Genomic DNA, 26,693 nt, shown 5'->3' on the forward strand with positions numbered 1-26,693 from the left:
ATCGGCGAGGCCTACTCCCCCCATTTCCAGCTACTAAGATGTCAGATGCAATCTTGGATTGGAATGTCCTCTGGCAGGACTTTCAAAACCACAGGAGGCTGGTGGCCCAGGGTGAGAATCTCCCCAGGGCCCTGGAGGAGTGGAGTTGCAGGGGGGCGCGGGCCTGTCCTGGCTTCGCCCAGGGAGGGGAGACCTGGCTCCTGCTGTGGCAGCCCCTGGCCTGCTCAGGCCTGTGTGGAACATCTCCATGGCGGGAGGGGACCCCTGCCTCATGAGAGGCCAGGACCAGGAGGATCAGGAGTTCAAGGTGGCCCTGGGCAATACAGCAAGGCCCTGTTTCAAAAAATTAAATAAGTAAATAAACTAAAAGAATAAAAGAAGGGATGCCAGGAAGCGTCTGAGCCTGGGGCTCAGAGGGGACACAGCAAGGCTGTGGGGCCAGACAGGGGCAGAGTCACCTAGGTTCAAGCTGAGGTGATGAGGGTTCAGGCAGGAGAGCCATGCAGTGTGTGGGGGATCAGGGGCCCCGACAGAGACCCTGGGCTAGCTGTGGGGCGCAGAGAGGCCCCAGAGGACACTACTGGCCTGGAGAGAGTGAGGCAGGGCAGGGACTCCCAGTACCACAGGGCACCAAATGCTCCCTTCTCTCCCCACCCTGTCACGGGGGGCTGCCGGCCGAAATCCCAGCTTCCCCAGCCTGAGCTCTGGGGAGGCCTTGAGAGTGTCCGGGCCCTTGTGGGAGGAATCAGTGGCACACCAGGGCTTGGGGCCGCACAGGCCGGTGCTGTCCCCGGGGAGTGCATCTCCTGCTGAAAGCCCCCGGAGAGGACATCTGAGCTGCAGCCGGTCGATGAGGCTCTGGCACCAGGGTGGAATGCAGGGTACCTGAGGCCTGCGGTGTTGGGGTCTCTGGGAGAGGAGATATGGCCACAGGAGATTCAGCCCCACAAGTAGCCATGGGTATAGACAGGCATGGGGCCCACTGGAGCCAAGGGCCCTGGGAATCAGGGTGGGGAGAGGCGGGAGGGGGCAGGGCTTCACGAGCTATCTTGAGTTCCTTGACTTTCCTCAGGGAAATCAAGGGACAGGGACGGGGAGGACAGGGGGACCCCATAAATGCAGGGTCTTGGTACCACCTCAGAGGTAGCACAAGTGTGGCCCTCCTTTGGGGCTGGCAGTGTGTATAGATGGACCTCCTTCCGGGAGCACAGCCCACGCCTCTCAGGAGGTAGGGGACCTTGGCATCCGCCCCAACATCCTCTTCCTGGAACTCAGTCCCCTGGCCAGGCATGCCCACTCTCTTGTGCTGCTCAGGCCGAGACAGCTTGTTGCTGGCTCATTATAGTGCCCCACCGTAACCTCAGGTCGGACCCCTGCATTCCCGCCCGCCAGGCCCAGAGTGAGTTAGGGGGCGCAGGGCTGAGGAGCAGACACAGCCTTCCAAGCCTGCTCGGCAATTGGCCAGTGTCCCAAGGCTGGCCTGGGTGGGCTGGTGAGGCCGGCTGGGGGTGGGAGGAAGTAGCCAGTCCCTCAGGCTGGAGCCTTCCTGGCTCTAGGCTCCTCCTGGTGGCTGCAAGTGGCCACAGCCTCAGAGCAAGACCAGGCTCCTGGAGGACACTCAGGTGTCTTCTGCCAACCTCGGCACCAGCCCTCTGGCACGGCGCCTGCAGGTCCGCTCCGAGGACACAATCCTCCGGTCACGCAGGGCCAGGATGTGGAGGTGGCCCTGGCGGTGATGGGGCCTCTGCCTGGGTGGAGCAGGTCCTCCGAGGCCGCCTTATCTCCCTGGCATCGGGCCTGGTCTTGATCAGCAGATTCCTTCAGATATAGAGCCAGGGTCAGGACCGCAGGGCCTGGTCCGTGGGACAGAGACAGCACCCAGTCGTCCAGGTTGGAGGACATGTGTGTGAACATGCCAGGACCCTAGGCCTCAGCGTGCTGTCTATGATCTCTGACCCGGCACAGCCTCCTGGAGGCCGGCAGGGACTTGGGGCCACTCAGGGTTGTTCCCCAGAGGCCTGGGCAGGAAGCAGAGACCACTGGGTGGTGGGGACTGTGGCTGCTGCCCCCTGGTGGCCAGGTCCCAACAGCACACTAGGGGCTGGTCGGGGCCTTGCCCCGGGTGGACCAGGAGTGAAGCCCCTGCTGCTTCCCAGCTCTGTAAACTGAGGCACAGTGGCACCTGTGGACCGAGGGCTACATGAGATCCAGAGGGGAGGAGTTTAGCTCCTGGGTCTAAACTCTAGGACTGATGGGAGGGACCATGGGAACCTTGACCTCCCTCTGCTGTCTCCCTCCTGTGACTCACACCAGGCCCAGCTGGCCTCAGATGGTGCCACCCTTCCGCTGGCCACCACAGGATCTGAACTCCCTCGAACCTGGCCCTGAGCTCCCAGGAAGAGCTGCCCTCAGCACACCGGGCCTACGCCTGGGAGAGCAGGTGAGGCCCCTGCACGTTGGTGGGGGCCAGCACTTTTCCTGCCCAGGCCTCCAACAAGCAGCCGCAGCTGGGGCCTGAGGCAGGGCCTCTGAAGTCTTCTGAGAGCAGCCCCAAGGCACAAGGGACTGCAACAGGCCGGGGTCTGCCCCCTCCCTGTGCAGCTCTTGGTGTACGGCGAGGACCTGGACCCCATCCCTTGGGTTGGGGCTGTGACCTCTCAATGGCCACACGGGAAGTTGACTGGGGCGAGCAGAGAAGGAAGACAGGTTCCTCGCAAAAAGCACCTCTCAACATCACTTGATTTTGGATCAAGCCCTAGACAAGATCCTATAGGGGACATGGTGGGGCTGAGCCATAAAGGGGTCCTTCGTGACCCAGTAAGTGGGAGTTTAGCCCAGGGGATGCAGCTCCCAGCACTGTGGCCCCAGGATGTGGAGTCTGCATGGCCTTGTGCCGAGGGCCAAGAGAGGGTAGGGGCTGTGCCCTTGCAGTGGACACAAGGATGTCCCCACTGTTCAGAGGGGAGCGCATGGCTGTTCAAGGACAGCCATGCGCCTCCCACAACCCCAGGGCTGCCAGGTCCTCCTCCTCCCTCGCCTTCTCCCACTGCCACTCCCAGAGTGAAGGTTGCATGTGTGGTCGAGCAGTCTAAAAATGGCTCTGTCACCTTCCGGGATCCACGGGTGACCTGTGGTGGGCCCACCCCTGCATATCTGTCCCTGGCTCCCGGCTCCTGCTTCATCCAGGGACACCTGCCCCACCCTGAGAGCTGCTCCCTGGCAGCATGGCCTCGGATGCCCACCAGACCCTCGCCCGCAGCCCACTCACCTTTATGGTGACAGCGGCCTGTCTGCAGCCAGCGCCTGCCCCCCGCCCCCGGCAGTGGACCCTCATGGACCTCACCCCGCCCCACCAGCTGCTTCTCCTCCCAGGCCTCTGGCTGGGTCTGGACTGCAGGCAGAGAAGGGGGACGAGAGGGCAGGCTGGGGACAGGGAAGGGGCGAGGTGCGGATGATGTGGCTGCGCCTGGCTGCCTGGTGGCTCTAGGCCCTAAATCAGACCTTAGACTGACGAAATCAGGCCATGGACATCTTCCTCACCCTTTTTAAGACACGTTTTGCTTTGTGTTCTTTATTGAGACAGGGTCTCACTAGGTAGTTCAGGCTGGCCTTGAGCTCGTGGTGTAGCCCAAGGTGACTTCAAACTTGAGGCGATCCACCTGCCTCAGCCTCGTGAGTGCTGGGATACAGGTGTGCGCCACCACGCCCAGTTTAATTACACATTTTAATTGTGAGAACACAGCGTGTGTACTGGAAAGTACCTAAGACTTACAGGCCAATCTACACAGACACTTGTACACAGGTGTTCACAGCATCATGATTCGCTGCTGCCCGGAAGTGGAAGGGCCTTGGGGTATCATCACCCTGTCCCACACCCAGCACTGCACAGAGAAGCAAAGTGGAAACAACGCAGGTGTCCGCTGATGACCCAGTAAGCAAAGTGTGGTCCACACAACAGCACCACTGAGCCACAGTGCTCCCACACGCGAGGCCCGTGCTGCCTCCCACACCTGGGCCCTTGGTGGGGGAGAGGTTCGCCCCGCCTCCTCCCACCTGCTGCTGCTCCCAGGATGAGGTGCGGGAAATGCAGCTGCTGGGCAGGGCCCACTTCTCGCCTGCTAACCCCTGCCCTTTCCTGGCCTCCTCACATGGAGCGCGGCAAGTCTTGGGGTCTTCCCTAAGGGCACTAATCCCACAAGCGGGGCTCTACCTGGTGACCTTCCAAGCCCCTGCCTCTGAGAGCCGCCGCAGTAGAATCAGGGTTCCCACACCGGACCCTGGGGTCGGTCCGTGCAGTTACTGCTGTGGAGACAGCGGGGAAACGCTGATCGCAACAGGTCACCAAGGGGCTGTTGCTGGTCTGACGACAGGGACACAACAGGAGGGGAGAAGCCAGGCATCACGGATGCACGCACTGCATGCCAGGCCACTTGGATGATGTTCCTGATGCGCTCTGGACACAAGTCCTGTAAACCAGCACAAGCCAGGAACCAAGTCAGGAGGATCGAGGGAGGCTTCAGGGAGGACACGACCAATCCCTATCTCAGTGACCTGGGTGTGATCTCGAAAAGTGTGCAAAAGTGAAAACGAATCAAGCTGAACCTTTGGAGAGCTCGACTTGTCCCTTTGGGCTTCAGGGACTCACTGACTTCTCTTGGGAAATTTAAAAGGATTGGGGCTGGAGCGCCCTCCCTGGGCTGGCTGAGGCTAGGCGGCTGCCCGGTGCAGCTGTGGACACAGACAGCGAAGGCCCGGTGGCGGCCAGCTGGGCTGGCTCAGAGGCGTCTCCTGGAGGACGGGAGGAAGAGGTCACAGGCGGGACACCGCGGGGGACGGCATGAGCCTGCTGCTCTGTGCTCCCACGGGAGAACAAAGCCAGGTCTGGAGAAGGAGCAGGACTCAAGCAGCATGGAGGGAGGCTCGCTCGAGCTCGTGTCCTTGAAGCAGGTGCAAAGAAGGATGGGGGCAGGGATGGCCCCTGAGGACCTCCACCTGCTTCGGGACAGACGCTGGCTGTGTGTCTGCGCCTATTTGTGGGGGCTCCCGGCTGGAACCTGCTCAGTCCCAGCCCTGCTTTCCTTTGTTTGCAGAACTTCTGGCCCAGCCTTGCTTGCTGGGGGCTGTGGCTCCCTTCTCGTTCCAGCAGAAGTCCTGGGAAGAGGCCTGCCGGAGCCACTGCTTCCTGGGGACCCAGGCTCCATGCTCCGTGGCCCTGGAGCCAGGTTCCGGAAGGAGCGGGAGCTGTCATGGGCTCCACCCCTGGGCCCTGTGTTGTCTTTGAGGGGTCAGAGCTGAGGGGTCCCTCACAGCTGGCCTCCTCTGGCCCACAGAGGCCACCAGCTTCCACCCCCTCGCTCAGCGACCCCCGATGCCCAGAGTCCCCACCCCATCAGCCCTGGCCTCAAGCAAGAAGACCCCTTCTCCTGCCACCCCCCTCTGCCTGGGAACCGTTGCCCTGGTCCTGGGCGGTCTGCAGAGGGAGGCTCTGGTTCCCCTCTTGCCCACTGGGGACTCAGGCCAGCAAGGAGGCACCGGGTCCGCTTTGGCATCTGCATTTTTTTTTTTTGTTTTTGGTACTGGGGATCGAACTCAAGACCTTGCGTTTGTGAGGCAGGCAGCGGCACCACTGAGCTACATCCCACCCTGCATTTGTTTTTAATTCTGAAAGCTATTTAAGAGGGAAGAGGGTGTGGCTGGCCCTCAGGTGGGAGTGGAAGAGTGCCCACACCAAGACGGGCTGGCGTGCCCTCTCTCTGCTCCCCACCTCACCCCGAACCTGACCCGTGCTTCCCAGCTCAGCTGTTATCTGTCCACCCATCCGTCGGCTCAGCAGCCTGCAGTGTCTCCACCCTGGTGGAACAGCTCCCCCTCCCAGCTGCCCTGGGGCCCAGCTCTGACCCCTCTCCCGGGAGAATCCTCTCAGACTGGCCCTGGTCTCCCCAGGATGTGCTGGCAGCTGCCCCGAGAGCACAGGGTGATGGGCAAAAGTGGGCGACGCCTCCTCGGCCCTGCGCACCCATGAGGGTCTTGGCCACTTCAGGGCAGCTCCCTGCTGCCCACTCGTCCTGCAGCATCCTCAGCCTAGCAGCCGGTCCCTCCTGAGCCCAGAGTCTGGGACCCCCGAGGCCTGCCGCCATCGTCCCTCTCCCTCCACTCGTCCCTCTGAGGGCCCTGCCACTGCTGTCTGTGTCCAAGGCCCCACTGAGACCTCTCTGAGCTGCTGGAAACCATGAGGCCTCCTCCCTTTCTGCTCCAGTCGCACCTTCTTTCTTCGTCCCCATGTCCCTCACCTCTGCGGCCAGCTCTCAGGGTGGGATCTTACTGGGCTTGTCCACGGTTGAGTCCACAGCACCTATGGGTGGAGGGGACAGCATCACAGAACAGGCACCAGTGCTCAGAAGTCTCGGAAGTCCTCTCTGAGACAAAACCGGTCCCGGCGCCACCGGCACTGTCCATCCGGCGCCATCCTTGGCCTCAGGGCCTTGCCTTAGACTCCCATGTCCTCCCGCTGGCTGGGGAGAGCCAGGGGACCCGACAGTGGTCGATGCTGAGCTTCAGCCATGAGCGGGCAGTGCCAACTGCAGTCTCCGGCACCGACTGGAGGCCAGGACTGCAGACCTCAGCTGTCTCCCAGGTCCAGAAGGAGCGCGCTGCCCCTCCCAGCTCTGCTGGCCCAGGTGGTCCTCGGCTTGTGATCGAGCACACAGGTGTTTGTGTTTGGCATTAAGGCAAAGGCCAAGGCCATGAAGTGTCCGCTCTGGGCTCCTAGGAGTTCAGGTCGAACGCTGGAGACCAGTCAGCTGGGCCTCGAACCTCATGAGGGGTCCCTCCGGGGCATGCTCTCAACCAGTCCTTGGAAGGTGAGATGGATTATCTGGAAGAAAGGACTTGGTCCCCTGGAATTTGGCCCGACTGTGTAGGTCTGTGAAGCTGGATGGGGAGAGTGTGCAGTGCTTTAGGTTTGCTGGGAATTTCACAAACGTCTGGCATGGGGCTCTGAGGGCATGGGGCAGGGAGCTGAGCCAGGATTTCACCACAGACTTGGCCTTCAGCAACTGCAGGGTTCCCGGGGTCAAACAGCAGAAGTTGCCTTGGCCTGAAGGGAGGGAAGGAAGGCTGTGTCCCTCCACCCGGAGCCAGGGGCGAGTCTGGCTCTTTTGGGAAGGACTTGTAAGCACTCACGCCATGGGGGCAGCCTGAGCTCCTGCAAACTGTGCGTTCAGGTCTGATTTTATGTGTCTGTCTGTGTCTCTGTCGCTCTCATTTTTCAATGGGGCCTCCCTGTGTTGTCTTGTCCGACCTGGCCTGGTCTGGCCTTGAACGCCTGGCCTCCACCAATCCTCCTGCTTCAGCCTCCCAAATGACATGGGCTGGTCTGTGTGTATGCCTCGTTTCTAAATGACATTGTCATCAAAGCCAAGGAGGACAGTTGCTTATTGAAACTGTAAACAACTGTACTGCCAAGGAGACAAGGGCTTTAAGAGCTTTTGATAATAGTTTTCAATTTTTGGATGTATCAGGCTAGGAGAAAAAGATAAATGTCTCAAGCTGATTAACAAAAGAATAATGTACAAGATTTTTATGAATCATTGATTGATAGCTTAAGAAAAAAGAGAAAGGGCTTTTTATGCGCAAAAAATAGAACCTCAAAGAGCCAATTTTCAAAAAGCCGCAGAAGTTGTGCTTCCACTTTATCAGTGTACCCAGCTGCAGAGAGGACTGCATGGCTCTGTCTGTGACCACACTCCGCTGACCCCGCCGGCCTTTCTAACTGGGACTGGGAATCCTGACTCCGCCCGGCACTTCGATCTCAGTCACTGAGCAATGCTGTTGGATGCCCTGCCTGGGCTTCTGAGAGCATCCTTCCTGTTGAAGTCATGTAGTCTGCCAGATGGTCATGACGAGAGCAGTTTAGAAGCTGTGTGCAGTGGCATGGTGGAGGACCATCCAGCTATAAAGGAGGCTGAAGCTGGAGGATATCTTGAGCCCAGGAGTTCAAGACCAGCCTGGGTAACACAGCGAGATCTGATCTAAAGCAAAAGAGCATTTAGGAAATGAGCAGAGTAGAACAATAGCTATCTGTGGATGAAAAAGACCAAAAATGGCTACATGGCCATGGTTAGGGATCTAACAAGCACTTATTCTAAAAATAACACAGTTTGCAGCTAGGTGTGGTGCCAAACACCTGTGAGCCCAGTACTTTAGAAGGCTGAGGCAGGAGGATTGCAAGTTTGTTTGAGCCCAGCCTGGGCAATTTAGCAACTCACTGAGACCCTGTCTCCAAATGAAAAGCTAGAGAGGGCTGGGCGTGTGGCCCGGTGGCACTACCTGCCGAGGTCCAATCCGCAGTACCTCAGACTCAAAACAAAGCAAGAAAGTCAAGAAAGCCCTGGCGTCAGGACTGCTGGCATTACATGAAGAGGCGCCCTGGAAGGGCAGGTGTCAGTGCATTTCCAGGGCCTCAGCAGCATTTCTGGATCCCTGACCCCGCACCTCTGCAGGAACCAATGGCCCAGGGGAGGGTGAATCTATCTGCTCCAGGAGATCAAATAGCCACTGGTGTCCAACCCTAACCCAAGGCACTAAGTGAGCAAATAGTAAAGTGAAGGACCTCGTCAACAACCGCCCAGGGGAGAGGCTGAGAGACCCCAGCCTGGCCCGTCCCAGGCTCTTGCTCGGCCCTTAGCGCACCCCCCCCCCCAGGAGTTTCAAGCTCCTGACCAACCTGTGCTGCCCACACGGCATTGTCTGTGGGCAGCCTCTCTCTGTTACCCAGCTTGATATTCCCATGGAACTCATTCCCCCAGTGCAGGGGATGAAACCCAGGGCCTTGGCACTGAGCTACATCCCAGCTCTTTGTTATCTTTTATTTTGAGTCAAAGTCTCATTAACTCACTGAGTTGCCCAGGCTGAGCTAAAATTATAATCCTCCTGCCTAAGCCTCCCAGAGAGCTGGGATACAGGGGTGAGCCTCCACACCTGGCTCCCAGGAACTTAGTATCATATAAACCTAATCACTTTAACAGCTCTCTAGTAGCAAGGTGGGAGCACAAATCCTTTGAGGTTTTCCAGGGGCTGTTGGGAAACTTCAAGGTCATTTTGTAACAATGGCGGAGAGGAGTGAGATCAGGCAAGTAGAAGGCAACAAGGCACAGACTTTATCCACCTGGGAGCAGGAGGAGGGAGGGCACGCGAGAGGCCATCAGTCCTGAGGAAAGAAGAGGCAGAAAGCTTCACAGGGCACTGGAAGAGAGGTCTGGCACGTCTGACACATACAGGGATCGGAGCAAATGACTGGTCAAGGTCTGGGCAGCGGTCAAGGCAGATGTGTGGCTGCTACCAGGCGACTTGGCACTGGGCAGATGCTGTGCTCTGCAGTTTCATCTCTATGTTGGGAACACCCCATCCTGTGCTGTGTTCTATCTGCTCCCAGGCAGCACGGCTTGTGAGGGGCAGAGACAGCACCTGCACCTGCTGCCTGCTTTGTTACGGGTTTTGTATCTTGTGGAACTGCATCTTGGAATTAAAGAGCAATTCATCAACCATTTCAGGACCAGGTCAAGCCTGACAGTCCTAAGGTCAGGTCCAAGAAGGCTCTTTCTTCTTTCTTTCTTTCTTACTCATTTAGTTTTTCTTTTTCTTTTTGTTTTTGTTTTTGGTATTGGGGATTGAACTCAGGACCTTGCGCTTTCGAGGCAGGCGCCAGAACCACTGAGCTAAATCCCCAGCCCTCATTTGGGTTTTTGAGATAGGGTCTGTCTTCGTTACTTTTCTCTGGTTGCTGAGACAAAATACCCAATACCTAAAGTTAAGGGGGAAAGTTTTATTTAGTTCAGAGTTTGTAGAGGTTTCAGTCCATAGCCAGCTGGCTCCGAGGCAGGGAGGCATCGCAGACAGGCATCAAAAAGGAGAAACAACATGGAATGCACAAAATAGCAAAAGCAACAAGGGAGCAAAGGAGCAAGGGAGGGGCCCTCAACATCTTTCTCTGCCTCTTTTATCTTCTGCAGACTACTTAGGGTGGGCAGCACTCAAACCCTTAATCCTAGTGCCCTCAGGCCTAGCACTGCACCAGGAGTCAATCACACACTAGATTCAGCCACCTCTGAGAAAGCCCCACCTAAAACTTCATGGGGCTTTGGGGGCGTCTAGACACAGCTGTAACAGGGCCTCACTACGTAGCTCAGAGGCCTCACACTGGTCTCTTGCCTTGGACTCCCAAGTCTTTGGAAGCTCACCCTGCCCCATGCTGGCCAGGCCGGGCGGGAGGCTAGGGTGGGAGTGAGGAGGGGCAGGGCTGTGGTGGGCAGGAGTGGTGGCTCACAGTGCAGGGGGAGGTGGATGGGAGGGGCTCATGCTCACCAGAGTGCTGCTGGAGTTGTACAGAAACCATGGCTCCAGGGCAGCAGAGAGCAGCTGGCTTCTCTGTCCCGAGAGCCGGGACAGGTGGCCCCTCATTGCCTCCCATCCCAGGCAGCTCCACCACCCCCTTCGCCCAGCAGGTAGAGCTTGGCATGGGCTCGGCAAAATCAAACCCTGGGCCTCTGCTGCCGACACCTGCACTCTGCCCAGAGCCCCAGCCCAGGGCTCCGCCCTGCTCCCTGCCCCAGTCCACAGGGTCCAGTGAGTGGGTCTCGGCAGAGCCTGGGCAGCAGTGAGAGTCACCTCGGCTGCTGAGCTGGCCACACCATGCTGTGCGTTTCCGGGATGACATAGGGGCTCCAGGCCCTGCACACGGGGTCACACAGCAGGGTGACTGCCCAGAGCTCTGCCCAGGAGCAGGGATGAGCTGGGGGCCATGGGAGGACACAGGGCCACCACCCAGTACTGTGCCCTGAGGACGTGGGGCCCGCCCTGCCTCAGCCACAGGCAAAGCTGAGCAGGCTCCCTGAGATGGGCTCCAAGGGCCCCCTGGGCCCCAGGGGCCAGCAGCCACCCGGGGTGACCCATGTCAGCCTCAGTGACAGAAGCTCCTGACTCCTAGTCCCGCTGGTAAGATGATGCAGGCCCCCCCGCCGTCTGTCAACGGCATGGACTCCGTTGAGGTCTTCAATGGCATCTGCTTCCCAGGATTCATACACACCCAAGGCCACCTTTGCCTGAGGTCCTCGCCCTGGGCACCTGCGCCTCTGTGCAGCTCTGTGGACATGGACTGTGTCTGCAGGAAGGCACCGGGTCAGGTTGGCTGTGCAGTCAACAGCAGGTCAGCCCAGCGTAGGTGGGGAGACTGGTGTCTTCCATCACTCGTGGACAGCGGGCTGGTCACAGCTTCGTACCAGACATGGCGGGGACGCCAAACACCTTGCTCTCACCAGCCTGGACCTCCATCCTGCTGCATGTGCATTCACAGGCACGCTGGAGCTTGTACACACCCTGCCCACCAGTCCTTCCTTCATGGTTCAGGGCAGCACACCTCAGTGCGGTCATGCGTCAGATGGCAGAGGTGGCGTGCCCTATGTGGGCAGCAGCACCCCATCACCCAGGCCCTGGCCTAAATGATGAGAACAGATCCTGCTGACAGCACAAGGTGAGGAAACTGTGGGGTCCACAGCCAGGCACCCTGGTAAGGACGGTCCAGTCCCCGCATCGTGTGTGGCTGGTGGAGCCTGGGCTGGGGCTGAGGTTAAGGTTGGTGTAGATAGGGTCAGGTTTGTGTTGGGGTTGGGGTTAGGTGTGGTGTATGTGCTGCCCCAGCGTGGCAGAGGGTTAGGGTTGGGGTCAGTATGTGGGGTGGAGTTAGGGTTTAAGTAAGGGCTAGGCTGTCAGGGTTAGCCTCCAGTGGTTAGGGTAGGGCTGAGCACCGGAACCGGCCTGGAGCAGCCTGCTGGCTAGGGTGGAGCTGAAGACTCTGCTGCAGACCCTGAGAGCGCACAGGAGGCAAGGTGGCCACCCACCCTGCAGGGCAGAGCTGCAGCCATGGCCTCCCGGCCCTCCACCCGGAGGGACACTCCTCCCCTCCAACCCATCTCCCCAACACAAACTCAAGAGGAAAATGAAAAGTAAACTTAGACCGAAGTTGACAAACTTTCTTAACCACGTAAGTTTACCCTGAGCGTCACTTGGAAAGCATATTTTCATCCTGACTCTCTCAAGTGTCACTTGGGCAGGTGTCATTTCAACCAGTGGATTTTTTGAGGCAGGGTCTATGAAATTCAGGCTGGCCTTGAACTCAGTGATCCTCCTGCCTCAGCCTCCTAGGGGCTGGGATCACAGATATGTACACCACACCTGGGTAACCAGTCGATTCTTACATTGAATTTATTTGATAAATTGTTGTTTCTGGTGGAGACGCTCTAGGCCAGCGCAGGAAGAAACCAGTGCGCCTGAAGAGGCAGCGGCCTTCTTCCTGTCAGACCGCAGGTAAGACACCTGTCAAGGGCCCAAAACCAACCAGGGCACACGAGGGACCAAGCAGGGCACGCACAGCTCACCACGTGGCCCGTTTTTACAAAAGCAAAGATGCCAGAGTGTTTGCGAGGCCTGAGTCAGGGTCTGGAGCACAGAGGCACGCTCTGTATTACACCTCACCCCCACGAAGTGGGGCTTGCTTTTGTACCACCTTTTCCCTGGCAGTGCTGGAGATCAAACCACTGGCTCACACGTGCTGGGCAAGCACGCTACCACCTAGCCACACCCCTAGGCATTTCCTTAACTCGAAAAATGACAACACCGAGAAAATGAGCCAGTGAAGGGTGCATGACTGTGACCACAGCACTCTGGGAGGCTGAGGCAGGAAAACACCAACTTTCAAGCCTAGCCCGGGCAATTTAGTAAGACTATCTCAAGTCCCCCTTCCCCCAAAAGACTAGGAGTACAACAGCCCAAAGACCTTGGCTGCAATCCCCAGAACCGGCAAGCAAAGGTCTCCACTCCAATCGGATGCAGTGGAAACCTCGGAAAAGCAGGGTGGCTTCACCCCCTGGTGGCTGCCTAGGGAACTTCAGGCAGCACTGTCCTGTGGTGTGCAGCAGGCCCCAGACCGCACAGGGCTACAGAGCACCCTGGGACACTGTCCACTGCGTAGGCTCAACCTGGCAGCTAAGAGCACACACTTGCTGCTTCCCAACAATCTTCTCTGATCTGCATGGTGCACCTGCACCTATGGTCTTGAGGTGGGAGGCCGGCCTCTGCAGAGCTGCACCCTTCCTTACCCCTTTCTGAGACAGGGATTTACTGTCACCCAACCTGGGCCGCAATTTGCCACCCCCTTGACTCAGCCTCAGAATGCTGGGGTTACTGGTGTGTAACACCATGCCCACCCTGTTGTTTAAATGAGGCGAGCACTAGGGCCAGGGATTTAGCTCAGTGATTCCAGCAACCAAAAAAAAAGTGCAAGGTCCCGAGTTCAATCCCCAGTACCCCCCCCCCCCAAAAAGTAAATGAGGCAAGCACTGTGGCAGTGCCCTTCACATTGCTGCTGCACATCCCGGACTTGCTCTGGGCCAGGAGGACCCTGTGACCTGCCCATCTCACAAGGACAGAGGGCTGGCCCAGTCCCCCGGGCATCTCCCAGAGGTTCGCAGTTACGCTTCCAGCAGTGCAGGGGTCTCTGGCAGGCATGGCCTTCAGCCTCAGGAGGGCTGCAGCTCAGACACACATGACCTCTCCCCAGAGGCACGGGCTGGGCGGCTCTGAACCCACTTGGCAGGTATGAAAAACGTTTCACGAATGCAGGACACAAACCTGCCCTGCTGCTTAACCCCAGGGACTGTCCTGAGGGTCGCTGCCGGGCTTTGCCTTCCCAGTTCCCTATAGGCATGAAGCCAACCTGTGGCAGTCAGCTCCCTGCCATGAAGCCTGGGTGCCCTGGAGCCTCCCCCCACCCCCGCCCCGGTCCAGGCCAGCACAGATGGGCAGGGCCTCTGTCCTAGCACTGTACTGGGGGGGCTGGGCCAGGCTAACTTCTCCAGGGGTTTCCAACCTAACCACTATGGGAACATGCAGAGCAAGCCAAGGGTCCCTGGACAACAGCCAGATCTAGGTCAGGGATGCAAACGTAGGCTCAGTCCCCTGAAACTGGTGAGACTTGGCCGAACAACTTCCAAAGTGCAGGCTGGGTGGGAAACCAGGACACAAGAATTCACTTTCAGAGCATGTCACCCGAGTCAATCTATCACCCTGGCTGCCAGCTGGCTGTGGGACAGGAACAGCTTCACAGGGCTGCAGGGTCAGCCCAAGGCCAACCCCACACAACAGCATGGGACACAGAGGCCCTTGGTGAGGACCAGGATGAAAGTCATTGAGGCTGGATGGCCCAACTCTGTGGCAGTGCACCTAGCAGATGTGAGGGTCCAGGTTTGGCCACTAGCACTTAAAATCAAACATCAACTCTACCTAACAGTCACCATTCCAACCCCTTACGGATCCTGAAAATCTAACCCCTCTTTATCACCAAGCACGAATAGCCCTCAAATGCAATACAAGCCTGACACGCCAGCTAGGCAGTCTCAGCCACCCATCAAGCCACTTAGGAGGCAGGGCCCGGGTGCAGCTGTAGCTTTTCTGAGAATTTATTACAAGACCCCCACAGTGCTTATTTTTTCTTCTCAACGTCCTGCTCTGCAGCTTCCTTGGCTCTCTTTGCCCGGATGCCAAAGAGCCGGGCGTTGGCACGGGCCATGCGCAAACTGGCGAACGCCTTGAAGTTCTTCTCCTCCTCTGTGATGATCCTGGCCTTCTCCTTCTTGTAGACCTAGGAGGGATTACAGGAGTCAAGCCCACACCCTCAGTGCTCCTGGAGTGTGTCAATAAAGCCGACTCTCAATTCTTTTGCTTACAGTATGTAATCATACACAAAAACTATGTAAGGAAAAACCTTTATGTATAAAAACAATTAAGATTTATTATGTACATGTACCAACTCCCCACAATATTATTAGAAACTGCAAACATCCACTAACAAAAATTTTTAAAAGGTATTTTTATGCATTTTTTGGAGACAGGGTCTTGCTGTGTAGTTCAGCCTGGCCTTGAACTCGTGATTCTCCCGCCTCAGCCTCCCAAGTGCTGGTATTATAAGCATGTGTCACCATGCCTGGATAATTCAGAACACAGGTATGATGATGCATGTCTTAACCCCAGCACTCGGAGGCTGAGGCTGGAGGATTGCTTCGAGTTCAAGGCCAGGCTGAACTTTGTAGCAAGACCCTGTCACAAAAGGAAAAAACAACAACCAGAAGCAGCACTTGAGTTGGCTAGCAGGTCCCCCAGGAAGAATGTGCTAGGGGGGGAACCAAGGAGACAGGCACCGAGGTGGAACACAGAGGCTGAGTTACTCTGGTTACAGCCACCTGCTGGGCAGGCCACTAAGTTTCCAGTGTTCCCAAAGGGCTGCTGTAGTCTGAGCTTCCTTTCAAATAGGAGTAAGGGGACAACAGAATGAGTGACAAATGCAGTCACCAAAAGTTTCTGAAAGAGGTCACCAGGCTATCTTCAAAAGCTCAGCTGGTAAGAATTCAAGGAAGGCCTGGGATTTAACTCAGTGGTTTCTGCCGCCTTCCTCAATAGCGCAAGGTCCTGAGATCAACCACTAGTACCCAAAAAAAAAAAAAAAAATCAGGGCGGCTCTTTCAAAGGCTAAAAGGACCTTGCTTCCTGCAACCTACAAATCTTAGCCAGCACATCTAGGTCCATCAGATTGATCCTTTGTCAACAGTCAGCACCAAGGCGTCTGAAGTGTGACATAACTACCCAAGTCTGAGTAAATGCAGCGTCCACTTACGTTCCGGATGGGCATCACAGGTCCTGTCAGCTGGGTGGCCAATTTGAGTTCTTCAGCCTACGCATTAATGGGGAAAGTAAAGTGAGCTTAGCTTCACCCTCCGGAGGACCTCATGCTGTCATTCAGAGGAAACGCTGTGTCCTGCACCAACGCCCCCACAGCGAGCCCTCTGTGGAACCCCTACAGATGCATCACTATATCCTGTCTCGCAGATAAAACAGCAACCGGCAGATACCGTTCTTGTCCTGGCAGAGGTTCCCCGAACCAAAGCCACCCCCGACCCAACCCACAGGAAGCCCAGACGGAATTCAGCCCAATTTCCCGGGAAGTCTCTGGACACAAAACATCTCAGGAGGATTTCGCACCTCTCACGGCAGGACATGCTCTTTGGGCTGGAAAGCCATCCTGGTCATGGCGCCCATGGCTCATAGAGCTAAGGCTACAGGAAGCGTTTCCCCCCCCGGGGGGTAACCTCCCAGTGGCAAAGACCGCTGCACTCACAGAGCTGTCTCCCTTCTTGGGGGCCGACGGCTTCCTGGGGAAAAGGATGAGTTTGGAGCGGTACTCCTTCAGTCGCTGCACATTGGCCTGCAGGGACTCGGTGGATTTGTTCCGCCTCCTGGGGTCCACCGAGATGCCAATGGTCCGGGCTACCTTCTTGTGAATACCAGCCACCTGCCCGACAGACATGGATGAAGCCCAGGGCGCCCCGCCCGGACAGGCCCCAGTAAGCCCCCTCAGTGCTCAGATGGAAAAGGGTTCAAATGGGCTTTCATCAAAGCAGTACAGCGATTCCGGAGAATTGTCATCATTTCACTGAGCTCCGAGCAGCCCCGCGGCGGGCTGGAGGCGCCCGACTCACTCACCCGCAGCTCCTCCAGACTGAAGCCCCTGCCAGCTCGGACCTTGGTGTGGTACCGCACCGTGGGGCAGCGCACGATGGGCCGGATGGGTCCTGAGGCGGGTCGCGGGGCGATGCGGCGCGCTTTCGCCTGCCGGGCCTTGCGCCTGGTCAGAGAGATGCCAGGCGGTCACTTTGTCCCCACACCGCAGGGACCCGTTCCCACCTGAACGCCCTCCCGCCCGCCGCGCACCTGCGGATCTTCCGAGCCGGCTGGTTGAACCACGTAGCCACGCGCCGCTGCCAGTCCTTGTGGAAGTGGGGCTTCAGAATCATGCCATTCCGGCTGGGCGCCATGGCTGCCTATGGTCGCGAGGGAGAGAAGAACGGCGAGTGAGGGGACGCGCGCCCCAGGTCACTGCCCCAAGTCCGCCCGTCAGTCTGGGACCGGCCCGGCCCGGCGCCCTCTACGGCGTCGAAAAGGGCCCTCCATGACCACCCAAACAGCAGCGAGGGGCCGATGGGGGCAGATGGAGACCGATGGCAGCAGGCGAACACACTCACCTCTTACGCCGGGGAAAGGCCGAACAGAAAGGAGCGACGCCGCAAAGCACCCTGGGATAGTAGAAGGTCTGGCCAACTAGAAGAACCGGAGCGTTAAGACCAATCAGATCCAGGAGAGGCGGAAGTGACCTCCCCACGACGACGCCTCTCCCGGCTGCCCTCGCGCCCTGGCAGATGTGGCGAAGCTTTGCAGTCTTGCTCCCCCTGCTACAGTGATCGCGTCCTTTCAGCCTCGAGACTCTCCTGCGGGGGTTAGCGGGGCTGGCCTAGGCCACAGGAAGACTGGCGGACCAAAGCTCTGGGGAGTCTTGGTAGGGACACAGTGGGTCAATGGCGCGGAGACGGCAAATCCTTTGATTTAAAATTAGCGTTCAAATTTCTTCGTCCTCGTCAGCCTAGCATTTATTCCCTGGCATAAATTCGAACATTCAAGGGAGTTGCGGGTAGGGGGGCTAAAGTTTATTTTTTAAAAATTCGAACATATATGCGTCTTTGTTTAGGTGAGGCTTTCACACCGGCGTGGTGGCTCACCCCTGTAATCTCAGCTACTTGGGATGCGGTAGAACCCCTCCCAAAGGAATGTGGTGAGGACCTCAGGTCAAGAGAAGACAACATGGCACAATCCGTTCCCATGTAATTCTGACACGGCTTTGTCACATAAACCGTACTCTTAGCATATAAGGGAGACAAAAATTGTGTAAAAGGTGAAATTACGCTATGCTTGTGGGTCAGCCTTTTGGGTATTAGCCGAGCCCATGCCGGGACGAACAAAGTTGCTTCCTGGAAATAAAAGCCTCAGTGTCCTGTCTCTGTGTGAGAATCCTGTAATAGGTAGGCTGAGGCAGAAGGATCACAAATTTGAACCAAGCCTGGGGAATTTAGAGACCTTGTCTCAAAATACAATAAATAAGGGTTGAGCGCTTGCCTAGCGTGTACAAGGGCCTGAATTCCATCCCCAGTCTGTGTGGGGCAGCTAAGTTTTATTGGGTGTTTTTGTTTTTTGGTTTTTTGAGACAGGGTCTGGCTATGTAGTTCAGGCTGGCCTTGAACACACTACGTATGTAACCTTGGCTAGCCTTAAACTCGAGACCTCCCAAGTGCTGGGACTGCAGGCATCCACCGGGCTATTGGGTGTTTTCTTCAAGCTTGGCATTCAGTACTTTAATTGGATTTTTAATTTGCACAATCACCAAATCTGCACCATTGGCCTTTGGCCAATTTAGGTCACTTTTCTGAGGTCCAAAGTGACTAACTGCAAATGTCACATTCTCACCTGCAACAAAAAACCAGGAAGCAGCCAGGCACTCCCTTGTCTGTCCCTGTTCACTTTCTATTCAGGACAAGTCTGAAATCACCATCACTCTACTACTAGCTGTAAACCTTTACAAGAGCCCTCTTTCTTGCTTGCCTTCCTCCTAATCAGGATCTGTCCTAGTGAAAATCAGTGTTTAAAAAATTTCACGACACAAAACATGTGGAGGCCTGTGTCCTGCACTGAATAAAGGTTGCTGATAATTCTTTGCCACATTGAGACATCCTTGGTTGTTAGAAAAATCAAGCTGGTATTCACAGACAAGCCACTATGATCAGGAAGACAAACCATGTAAAAAGGGTACAGGTAGCCGTTCACACAAATGTCCAAGTCTCCTGGAAGTTCACATTTCAGTTCTGCCATCTAGCATATGTGTGTTCAATCATGAAACAAGGGCAATACTAGCCTTGTTTGCTACAGTTGTTTGCAGATATAAGGCCATAAATGAAAGCACTGCTCAGTAGATGCTGTAAATAGTAAACAGTGTCCATGAAGTAAACATGGAACAGCTCTATAGTCTGCCAAACACATGGGCAAACTAGATCTGCAGCCCACGAGTCGCCCTGGGTTCTGTCTTTGCTGTACTGGTTTTGAGACTGGGTGTTATTTGAACTTCTCCAGTTGTGTGAAAAGGGAGGAGCTGCTGGTAAAAGTGGTCAGTGTGGGGGGCAACCAGGGCTGTAACTCAGGGGCACAGCATCAGCCTGGCAAGCGCGAGGCCCTGAGTTCAATTCCTGGTACCAAAAAAAAAAAAAAAAGACTGGGGTGTAGCTGAGTAAGACAGTGCCCCTGAGTTCAGGCCCCACAACTGCAATGGAAGTGGTCAGTGATGTTGGTCAGGACAGGCACATGGCAGGAGCCAGCTCGGTCAAGAGTTAGGGTTACAGGGCCGGGGATGTAGCTCAGTGGTTTTGGTGCCTGCCTCACAAGTACAAGGTCCTGAGTTTGATCCCTGGTACCAAAAAAAAAAAAACAAAGCAAAACAAAAAAGAGGGTTAGGACTGGAAGAGAGAGAGAACATGTTGAAAGATCTACCGTCCTCCCTTTATCCAGTGGAGCTGCGGTGGAACTCCATGCTGGAGGCCCAGCTTCAATCCTCCTGCCTCAGCCTCCAAGAGCACTGGGATAACAGGCATGTGCCACCACACCTGGTTTCCTATAGCATTTTGGGTTCAACAAACTGTTACATAAGTGAGCATGTTGTGTGGTCATCTAAACGTGAGCCAGTGAATGGTTAACCAACAGCCTAACTCAGTCAAGAACCACACCATCACAGGTCATCATCCAGCCTCCTGGCTTCTAGAGATGTGGCCTGTGGCCTGTATCTCCATCAGCCTGAGCCGAGGTGAAACTGTCTGACACATGATAAATGCTGATGTCAGGAAAAACAAAGTATGCCACCATGTGAGCAGAAATGTTTATTATGCTGGCCGGGCGTGGTAGCACACACCTGTAATCCCAGCACTCAGGAGGGTGAGGCAGGAGGATTGCTACGAGTTCCAGGCCAGCCTGTGCTACATAGTGAGTTCAAGTCTAGCTTGAACTACTATGCTGTGAGACGTCTCAAAAAACAAAAGGGCTGGGGATTTAGCTCAGTGACACTGCACCTGCCTCGAAAGCCCAAGGTCCTGAGTTGTATCCCTGGTACCAAAAACAAAACAAATAGTTGAGTATAGATCAGAGTGGAGGAAAGCAGGCTGTACAGTTTTGGAATTTAATGTTTTCTTTTCACAACCTTGAATGACCTGGGGGCTTTCCAAGATTTTTCCAAGGCTGTTAATTCTGCATACTACGTAGAGTGTGTGCGTGGCTGGTGGTAGTGGTGCACACCTGGAAGCCCAGCACGCTAAGGCTGAGGCATGGGGACTGCACGTTTGAATCCAACCTGGGCAACACAGTGATTCAGCTAGACCTGTCTAAAATTAGTAATAATAATAATAATAATAATAATAATAATAATAATAATAATAAAAGGCTGAGGACATAGCTGTGTGAAGGCCCTGGGTTCAATTTCCAGGACTGGAAAAGGAGTATGTGCTTGTCTCCAAGAAGCTTCGTGTCTGGCCAGAGCATGGTGATCATGTCAGAGGGCCAAGAGCAAGCCTGGTCCCTTAGTGCTACAGCATGTGATTGGCAGTTGGCACAAACCCAGTGTCTCTCTGAGCAATCCCCAAGGATGACAACAGGCAACATCTAAACCACTGATCTAAATCAGGGCGACGGCCATGCAGTCTACTCCCAGGATCCTGAGTCGATGCACTTGACATGTCATGGCCCTCAAGCTGCCAGGTCACCTGTTACTCAGCAAATAATTCCCAGCGATAAAGAGACATGGGCCATCTCAACGGGTAATGTACCTAGTGCCACATCCATGACAGAATGCTACCCTGTGGCAGAGGGACCAGCCAACAGCATCCTAACCAAGTGCTGACCTTGGGCTGAGGGTCAAAGTGTCCTCCTCCAAACTCCCATTGTCCCCATTTGCCCTCCTGCATCCTAGCAGTCTTCCTCAGGGCCCTGCAAGTACAGCCACAGCCATGTAGCCCATCCATCGGGAAATAACTGCAATCCACAGCACCATATGGCACCACACAGGACAGAGGCCCAAGGACAGGTACGTGCATGCAGCATCCTAGACACGGGAGCCCACTTTATCCCTATACAGTGTGGGTCCCAGATTCCTACAAAAAGAGCTTGCCTTCTTTTTGGAGACAGAGTCCAGCTGGCGTTGATTTTGCTCTCCCCAGCCTTCCTAGCGGCTGAGACCATAAGAGTGCCACCCACCTGGCAGGCTTCTCGGGACTGATGGCTCTGGGTGTAAACTCGAAACAGGACCCTGTGGTCCAGGATAAGCCCACCGCCCCAGTGAGCTGTGCGGTGCAAATGCAGAATCTCCATCCACAGAATGTGTTAGTGAGGGGTTACAGCGATTATCAGGGTGGTCAAAAGCATGGTGTCCCCAAGAGGCACCAGGCTGGCTAGTTCTCCTCTCAGTCCGGTCCACACAGCAGTAGGTGGCGTTGTCTGCCAGGTCCCAGCTCTGACTTCCTTAATGAGTGAGCACCAGAAAAACAGCTGCTTAGAGAGTCCTGTCACAGAGTCCTGTTGGCATTCGGAGAGAGCTGCCTGTGGGTCACACGGCCACACACAGAGACAGCACACAGATGGCCCTGGGAACACAAGAACTCCCATGCTCCTGACAGATGCGGATCTCCCCCAGGGGAAAGGATGCACAAACGCACAGCTGAACCAGTCGCTTCTGCAAAGACATTTACTTGTCATGGGTCTCAGTTGCCCTCAGAACACCAGGGCTTGCAGAGGAGATACACAAGGTGAAGTGAAGGTGAGAGGCATCTTGGGCGATGGGCAAGGAGTCCCAGACCATCCAATTCCAGCTACCCAGGTCAGGAGAGCTCCTCCCCGTGCAGGGGGGGCAGTGGGGCGGCCTCCTCCTCCCCAGCCTCTTGGCTCTCACTTTGGGCATCAATCCACTTCTGTGGTGCTATCATTTTTTTGGGCCCGTGGGGCGGTGGGCCAATGAGGGCCTCAATGTCCTCATAGTTTATCACTTCCTTTTGCAGGAGGGCATTCGCCAGCTAGAAAGAACAAACAGGGCAGTGTGTGAGTCTGTGAGACAAAGACAAGACAAGAGCCTTTGAGAGCACAGCTTCCGAGACAGGGGCTCATTCAACAGAGTCCGTCCCGAGAGGCATGTGGGCCCGTCTGAGAGCAGAACGCCTCGGCCGGCCACTTTCCCAGGGAAGCAGAGGCAAAGGCAGCTCAGGCAAAGAAGAATCACTCCCTGTCTCACCCTGGAAATGATCTCCCAGCTGCCAGCCTCACTGATTTCTCTACTTCCTTCCAAAATCTCTGCTTATTTCTGGCAGCTGCAATTTCCTTCAGGAAGCAAGGCAGTGTGTCTGTGGAGAGGGGAGGGCTGCAGAGCCTCCTGCCTGGACTCAGGGTGGCGCTGACACTGCAGTAAGGGCGGGGGCTCCAGACAGGGTCCTCAGAAGAACCCTAAATATTCCCCGTAGGTCCCAGCCCACAGCCATGTCTCGTAGGTCCCAGCCCACAGCCATGTCTCGCTGGCTTCTTGCTGGTTAAGGCAAAACCCCCACATTCTCTCCCTTCTGTTGGAACTCATGGCCGCACAAATGCCTCACGTTCTCCACTGAGTGACGCTCCAGCCATTCCCACATTTTCTGAACAGTGGTAACCCTGACACACGTGGTGCCCCTGCGGCCACACTGCAGGGGACACGTGGTCCCTCTATCACAGGACTAGAACCTGGCACCCCAGCTGCAGCCTTGCCCCCAGTCATTGCATTCCTGCTGCATCAGGTTCCCAGGCACTGCTGCTCCCTGGTGTGCACCTGGTTCACAGGCAGAGGCTGGGGCAGGTGCCCTGGTCTGGGGCCAACACTCCAAGGGCCAGAAACATGACAGCACCTGGCCGAGGAAACCACCACCGCGCTCCTCCTGCCTGTCTGCATGACACCAAGAGCTGTCACCTTGCCTGGGTAGTGGGTGGCAGTTCAGACCAGGCACGCAGAGGAACACGCCTTGGCTATCCTCTCACTCCCACTGCCCACATGGTCTCCTCAGGATGGCTGAGGCCCCAGGACAGGGTGGGGCTGGGAAACTGTCATAGGTAAGAGAAGCCCAAGGATGTGTGGCATCCCCACACCCTGTGGGATCTTGGGCCGAAGGGGGACACTGGGGAAAAGCTGAGGACACAGGAACCAAGAGTGGGCATCAGTTAACAATGCTACCTCCATGCTGGGTCCAGGGCTGTGGAAAGTATTTGCCAATGGGGAGCAGGACACGGGGCATGAGCATGCTCTGCACTATACTGGCAACTTTTCTATAAATTGAAACCTACTCTAAAACTTAAAAAGTTTTTTGGGGTGAGGAATTTAGCTCAGTGGCGCCATGCCTGCCTCACAAGCACAAGGTCCCAAGTTCGATCCCCGGTACTGCAAAACAAAAAAAAAAAGTTTTTTGGAAAAAGACTAGACAGAGCTGATAACAGGTTGTAACTGCTAGCACTGGTCACATGCTCTACTTGGAAGGGGCTGGATGACGCCTTGGGCACAGGCCAGCATCCTGCAAAGGTGGCCCTGCCCCATGCCCCTGCCACTTACTGCCTGCAGCTTGTCCAGGTTGTCCAGAAGCACCTTCTCCGTGTGCCTGTAGGCCTTGGCCACCAGCAGCTTCGCCTCCTGTGGAGCCAAAGAGGCAGCTGACAGCCAGATCCAACACCACATGCAGAAGACAGCAGGCTTGGAACACGCCTTTCTTCCCTCGCCATGAGCGGTGAGCCCTGCTCTGTGCTGTCTCAGGGCATCCTGCTCATCCTGCCTGCCACCACCCACACTGTAGGCAGCATCCATCTGAAGGGCGCTGTCTGTCCTCAGGACCCTCCCCGCCACATGAGCAGCTGGAGCTGTCCCAGCACAGGCCAGAACCCTCCTGGTGCGGCCCACCGGACACAGGTGCCATGCTACTCAGTGTTTACCTGACATTCTGTCCCTGAGTCACAGCTGCGACTTCATCTGGACCATTAGTGAGAGCTATGGCAGAGGGCAGCAGCTGTGGGCAGGGATAGCCGTACAGGGCAACTTACATGGTCCATCATCTGCTGGAGGCCCTGGCTGAAGGGGCGCCGTCCGATGCCCATGAGGCCCTCCTGTGCCTCAGGAAAGGAGACAGGCCCAATGCTGGGCACCATCCCGAACTGCTTCACCATGGAGTAGGCAATGCGCGTGACCTTCCTCAGGTCATCCTGGGCCCCTGCAGTGTGGGGTGAAGGAAGGAGAGCACCCTCAGGCTCTCAGGAGCCAGCATGGCAGCACAGCCCCAGGGCGCCAGGCCCACAGGGTGGCACTGTACTTCCCCACACGGAACCTGAGACAGGGACCTCTGCATCTTGTTACTGCTCCCAGGAGAAAAGTCAGACTCGCAGCCATGCCTGGATTTGCAGTCAACTGCTTGGGACCCTGCTGGGGCCACTCAGCAGTTCCCAAGCAGACCAGGTCTGAATCAGGAACCAGACAACCTTGAGCCTAAGGTCCCTGGATGAGCAGGGGCCTGTGACCACTCTGGACAGCCCAGTGGAGATCCAGCTTCGGAACAGCTGCTTCAGTTTCATCCAGTTCTGTGTAGCCAGGACTGGAAAGTAACCAACTAACGCATTTATACTCTGTGTAAATGTGAATCTACACCATGTATGTCTCTCAATGATTCACGTGCCACAGACAAAGGCTGGGAGGGCCTGTGGGCTGAGTCTCACCAGAAGTAACCCGGCTGAAGGAGATGGCCTCGGCTGCACGGCCGCCCAGGGCCATGCACATGCGCTCAAACAGCTGCTCGGTGGTGAAGAGATGCTGGTCTCGGGGCAGCATCTGCGAGAAACCCAGTGCGGCGTTCGTCCGAGGTGCAATGGAGACCTGCGGAGGGCAAGGTGGTTGCACTGGTAGTAAGGGATGTCCTGTTTCTGTGCAGGACAGACCTGTCATCAGGGGTCTGGACAATCAGGTATGTACTGGGTATCTTCTTCCCTTGTTTTGTTTATTTACATCACCCCACTTTTAGAACAGAAAAGAACCCTAACATCAAAGGCTACCAACCCATGGGAGTACAAAAAGGGCTCCTGGGAGGTGTCCCCTCATTGACCCGACCTATTCAGGAAGCCACCACGAGGTGCTGGACAAAGCGCACGCCAGGTACAGTCTGCACTGACACTCCTAGACACACTGTCACCTACAGGATACCCCAGGACACACGGGAGGACAGGAGAGACCTTTCCCCAGCGCACCTTGCTCTTTCTCCCTTAAGATCTCCATGCCCAGAGCACAGGAGGAGGAGAGGCCCATGCTCCAGCAGGACCAGAATCACTGCATCACCCACGGAGCACAGGGGCCCTGTGCTGGCCCAGTGAACGGTGGTGGTGGACCAGGTCAGACCCCAAGGGAGGTTGAAGATGGCACCTAATGCCAGGGCTGCAGTTATAGCTCAGAAGCAGAGCACCTGCCTCCTATGCACAAGGCCTTGGGTTCCATCCCTTGCACTGGAAAAACCTCTAGAACCAGGCCAGGGATTTAGCTCAGTGGTTTCGCCGCCTGCCTTGCAAGCTCAAGGTCCTGAGTTCGATCCCCGGCACCAAAACAAAACAACACAAAACCCTGTAGAACCAAGTTACACAATGATTTATGGTTCTCAAAAATACGCCTGATCCCAACTGGCTCAGTGATAATAACCTGACACCTTTCCTTGAAGTACAACACTAGGTTACCTGACTTAGAGCCATTAAATAAAAGGGAAATCTGAGAACAAAAGGAAATTCAAATTCTGATTCATCACAAGTTTTTCTGCATTAATTTGAGCCATTGTTCAACTTTGATGCTGGGTCTATGAATGCACCCTGATTGCTGGGTACCCAGCGCTCCCCTCCCTGCCCACCTGGCCCTGGCCACAGGGAACTCTGAGCACCGAATGTGTGACAGAGGCAGCCGAGTAGCCACGGCTGCTGACACAGGAGGTGGAGCCAGGCGGCCTTCTCAGGCAGTGCAGGGCATTGATCCTAACCCTAACCCACACCCCAAGTGCCACAGCTGCCGTGAGGAAGGGCCTGCAGGATCTGCAGTCAGATCCACAGGCTCTCTGGCAGCTGCCTCCAACACACCACTTGGAGCTGCTGGTGGGAGCAGGGTTTCCAGGCGCAGGGAGCTCACAGCGATGTGCTAACTTCAGAGCAGCAGGGCTGATGGTGGGCGACGACAGTGACAGCGACCTTGCCAGTCTTAGCATGAGGCACACGTCCCTCCCACCCACCTTCATCACAGCTTCTGTGTGCTCCAGCAGCCAGCCCACCAGGGCATGGCCCGACTCGTGAAAGGCCACAGCCCTCTGCTCCTCCCTGGAGAGGACCTTGCTCTTTTTGGCCGTCCCTGAAAGAAGCAGAGCCCAGTGAGTCTAGGCTCACCTCAGCCTGCCCCAGGCCCTCTGACCCCAGCACTTCGGCAGCACTGCCTGGCTCCGGGGCCTGGTGCCCCAACTCCAGGGGCTGCTGGGAGGAGCGCAGACAAAGAGGGCAGATCTCCTCCTCCCACGAGCAGAGGTATGAAAGTACCACCCCTACCCCGAGCCCTCTTGTCCCGGGAGGCCTGTGGGGCTGGGGCTTGGAGGGCTGTCTGACGTGGTCACTGACTGCAGCACGGTCTGCTCTGAGTTCATGTGCCCTATATCTGCGCT

At 56.3% G+C, this 26,693-nt stretch overlaps 2 protein-coding genes, 1 long non-coding RNA gene and 1 other non-coding gene across 10 annotated transcripts in view; 1 reads left to right on the forward strand and 3 right to left on the reverse strand.

Annotated features, from left to right (window-relative positions):
- Positions 1-14,494: 14,494 nt before the first annotated feature.
- Rpl13 (ribosomal protein L13) lies at positions 14,495-17,636 on the reverse strand. Its single transcript, XM_004842636.4, has 6 exons — positions 17,127-17,636; positions 16,816-16,925; positions 16,588-16,729; positions 16,223-16,396; positions 15,722-15,778; positions 14,495-14,692 (listed from the first exon to the last, which is right to left on the reverse strand). The coding sequence occupies exons 2-6, from the start codon at positions 16,917-16,919 to the stop codon at positions 14,534-14,536; spliced, it is 636 nt and encodes a 211-aa protein (XP_004842693.1). The 5' UTR covers positions 16,920-16,925; positions 17,127-17,636; the 3' UTR covers positions 14,495-14,533.
- Positions 16,448-16,532, reverse strand: LOC147830571 (small nucleolar RNA MBII-202). The gene has a single exon (XR_015449679.1). It is a non-coding gene; the product is annotated as a small nucleolar RNA MBII-202 (small nucleolar RNA).
- Positions 17,307-17,934, forward strand: LOC147830572 (uncharacterized). The gene is made up of 2 exons (XR_015450254.1): positions 17,307-17,437; positions 17,627-17,934. It is a non-coding gene; the product is annotated as an uncharacterized LOC147830572 (long non-coding RNA).
- A 3,761-nt stretch (positions 17,935-21,695) lies between these two features.
- Positions 21,696-26,693, reverse strand: part of Spg7 (SPG7 matrix AAA peptidase subunit, paraplegin) — a 31,678-nt gene continuing 26,680 nt past the window's right edge. For 6 of the 7 annotated variants that reach the window (XM_004842640.4, XM_004842641.4, XM_087207032.1 and 3 more), the window contains 5 exons: positions 26,274-26,389; positions 24,733-24,889; positions 24,067-24,233; positions 23,585-23,662; positions 21,696-22,034 (listed from right to left, as the gene is read on the reverse strand). In XM_004842640.4, coding sequence (XP_004842697.2) covers positions 21,843-22,034; positions 23,585-23,662; positions 24,067-24,233; positions 24,733-24,889; positions 26,274-26,389 — 710 coding nt within the window. In that variant the 3' untranslated portion in view covers positions 21,696-21,842. The remainder of the gene's footprint in view (positions 22,035-23,584; positions 23,663-24,066; positions 24,234-24,732; positions 24,890-26,273; positions 26,390-26,693) is intronic. The other variant, XM_087207238.1, reaches the window with a different exon arrangement.

The sequence above is a fragment of the Heterocephalus glaber genome, unplaced genomic scaffold (genome assembly GCF_053883595.1).
Source record: "Heterocephalus glaber isolate CG9 unplaced genomic scaffold, H.glaber_assembly_v1.0 deba00000071, whole genome shotgun sequence".
NCBI lineage: Eukaryota > Metazoa > Chordata > Mammalia > Rodentia > Bathyergidae > Heterocephalus > Heterocephalus glaber.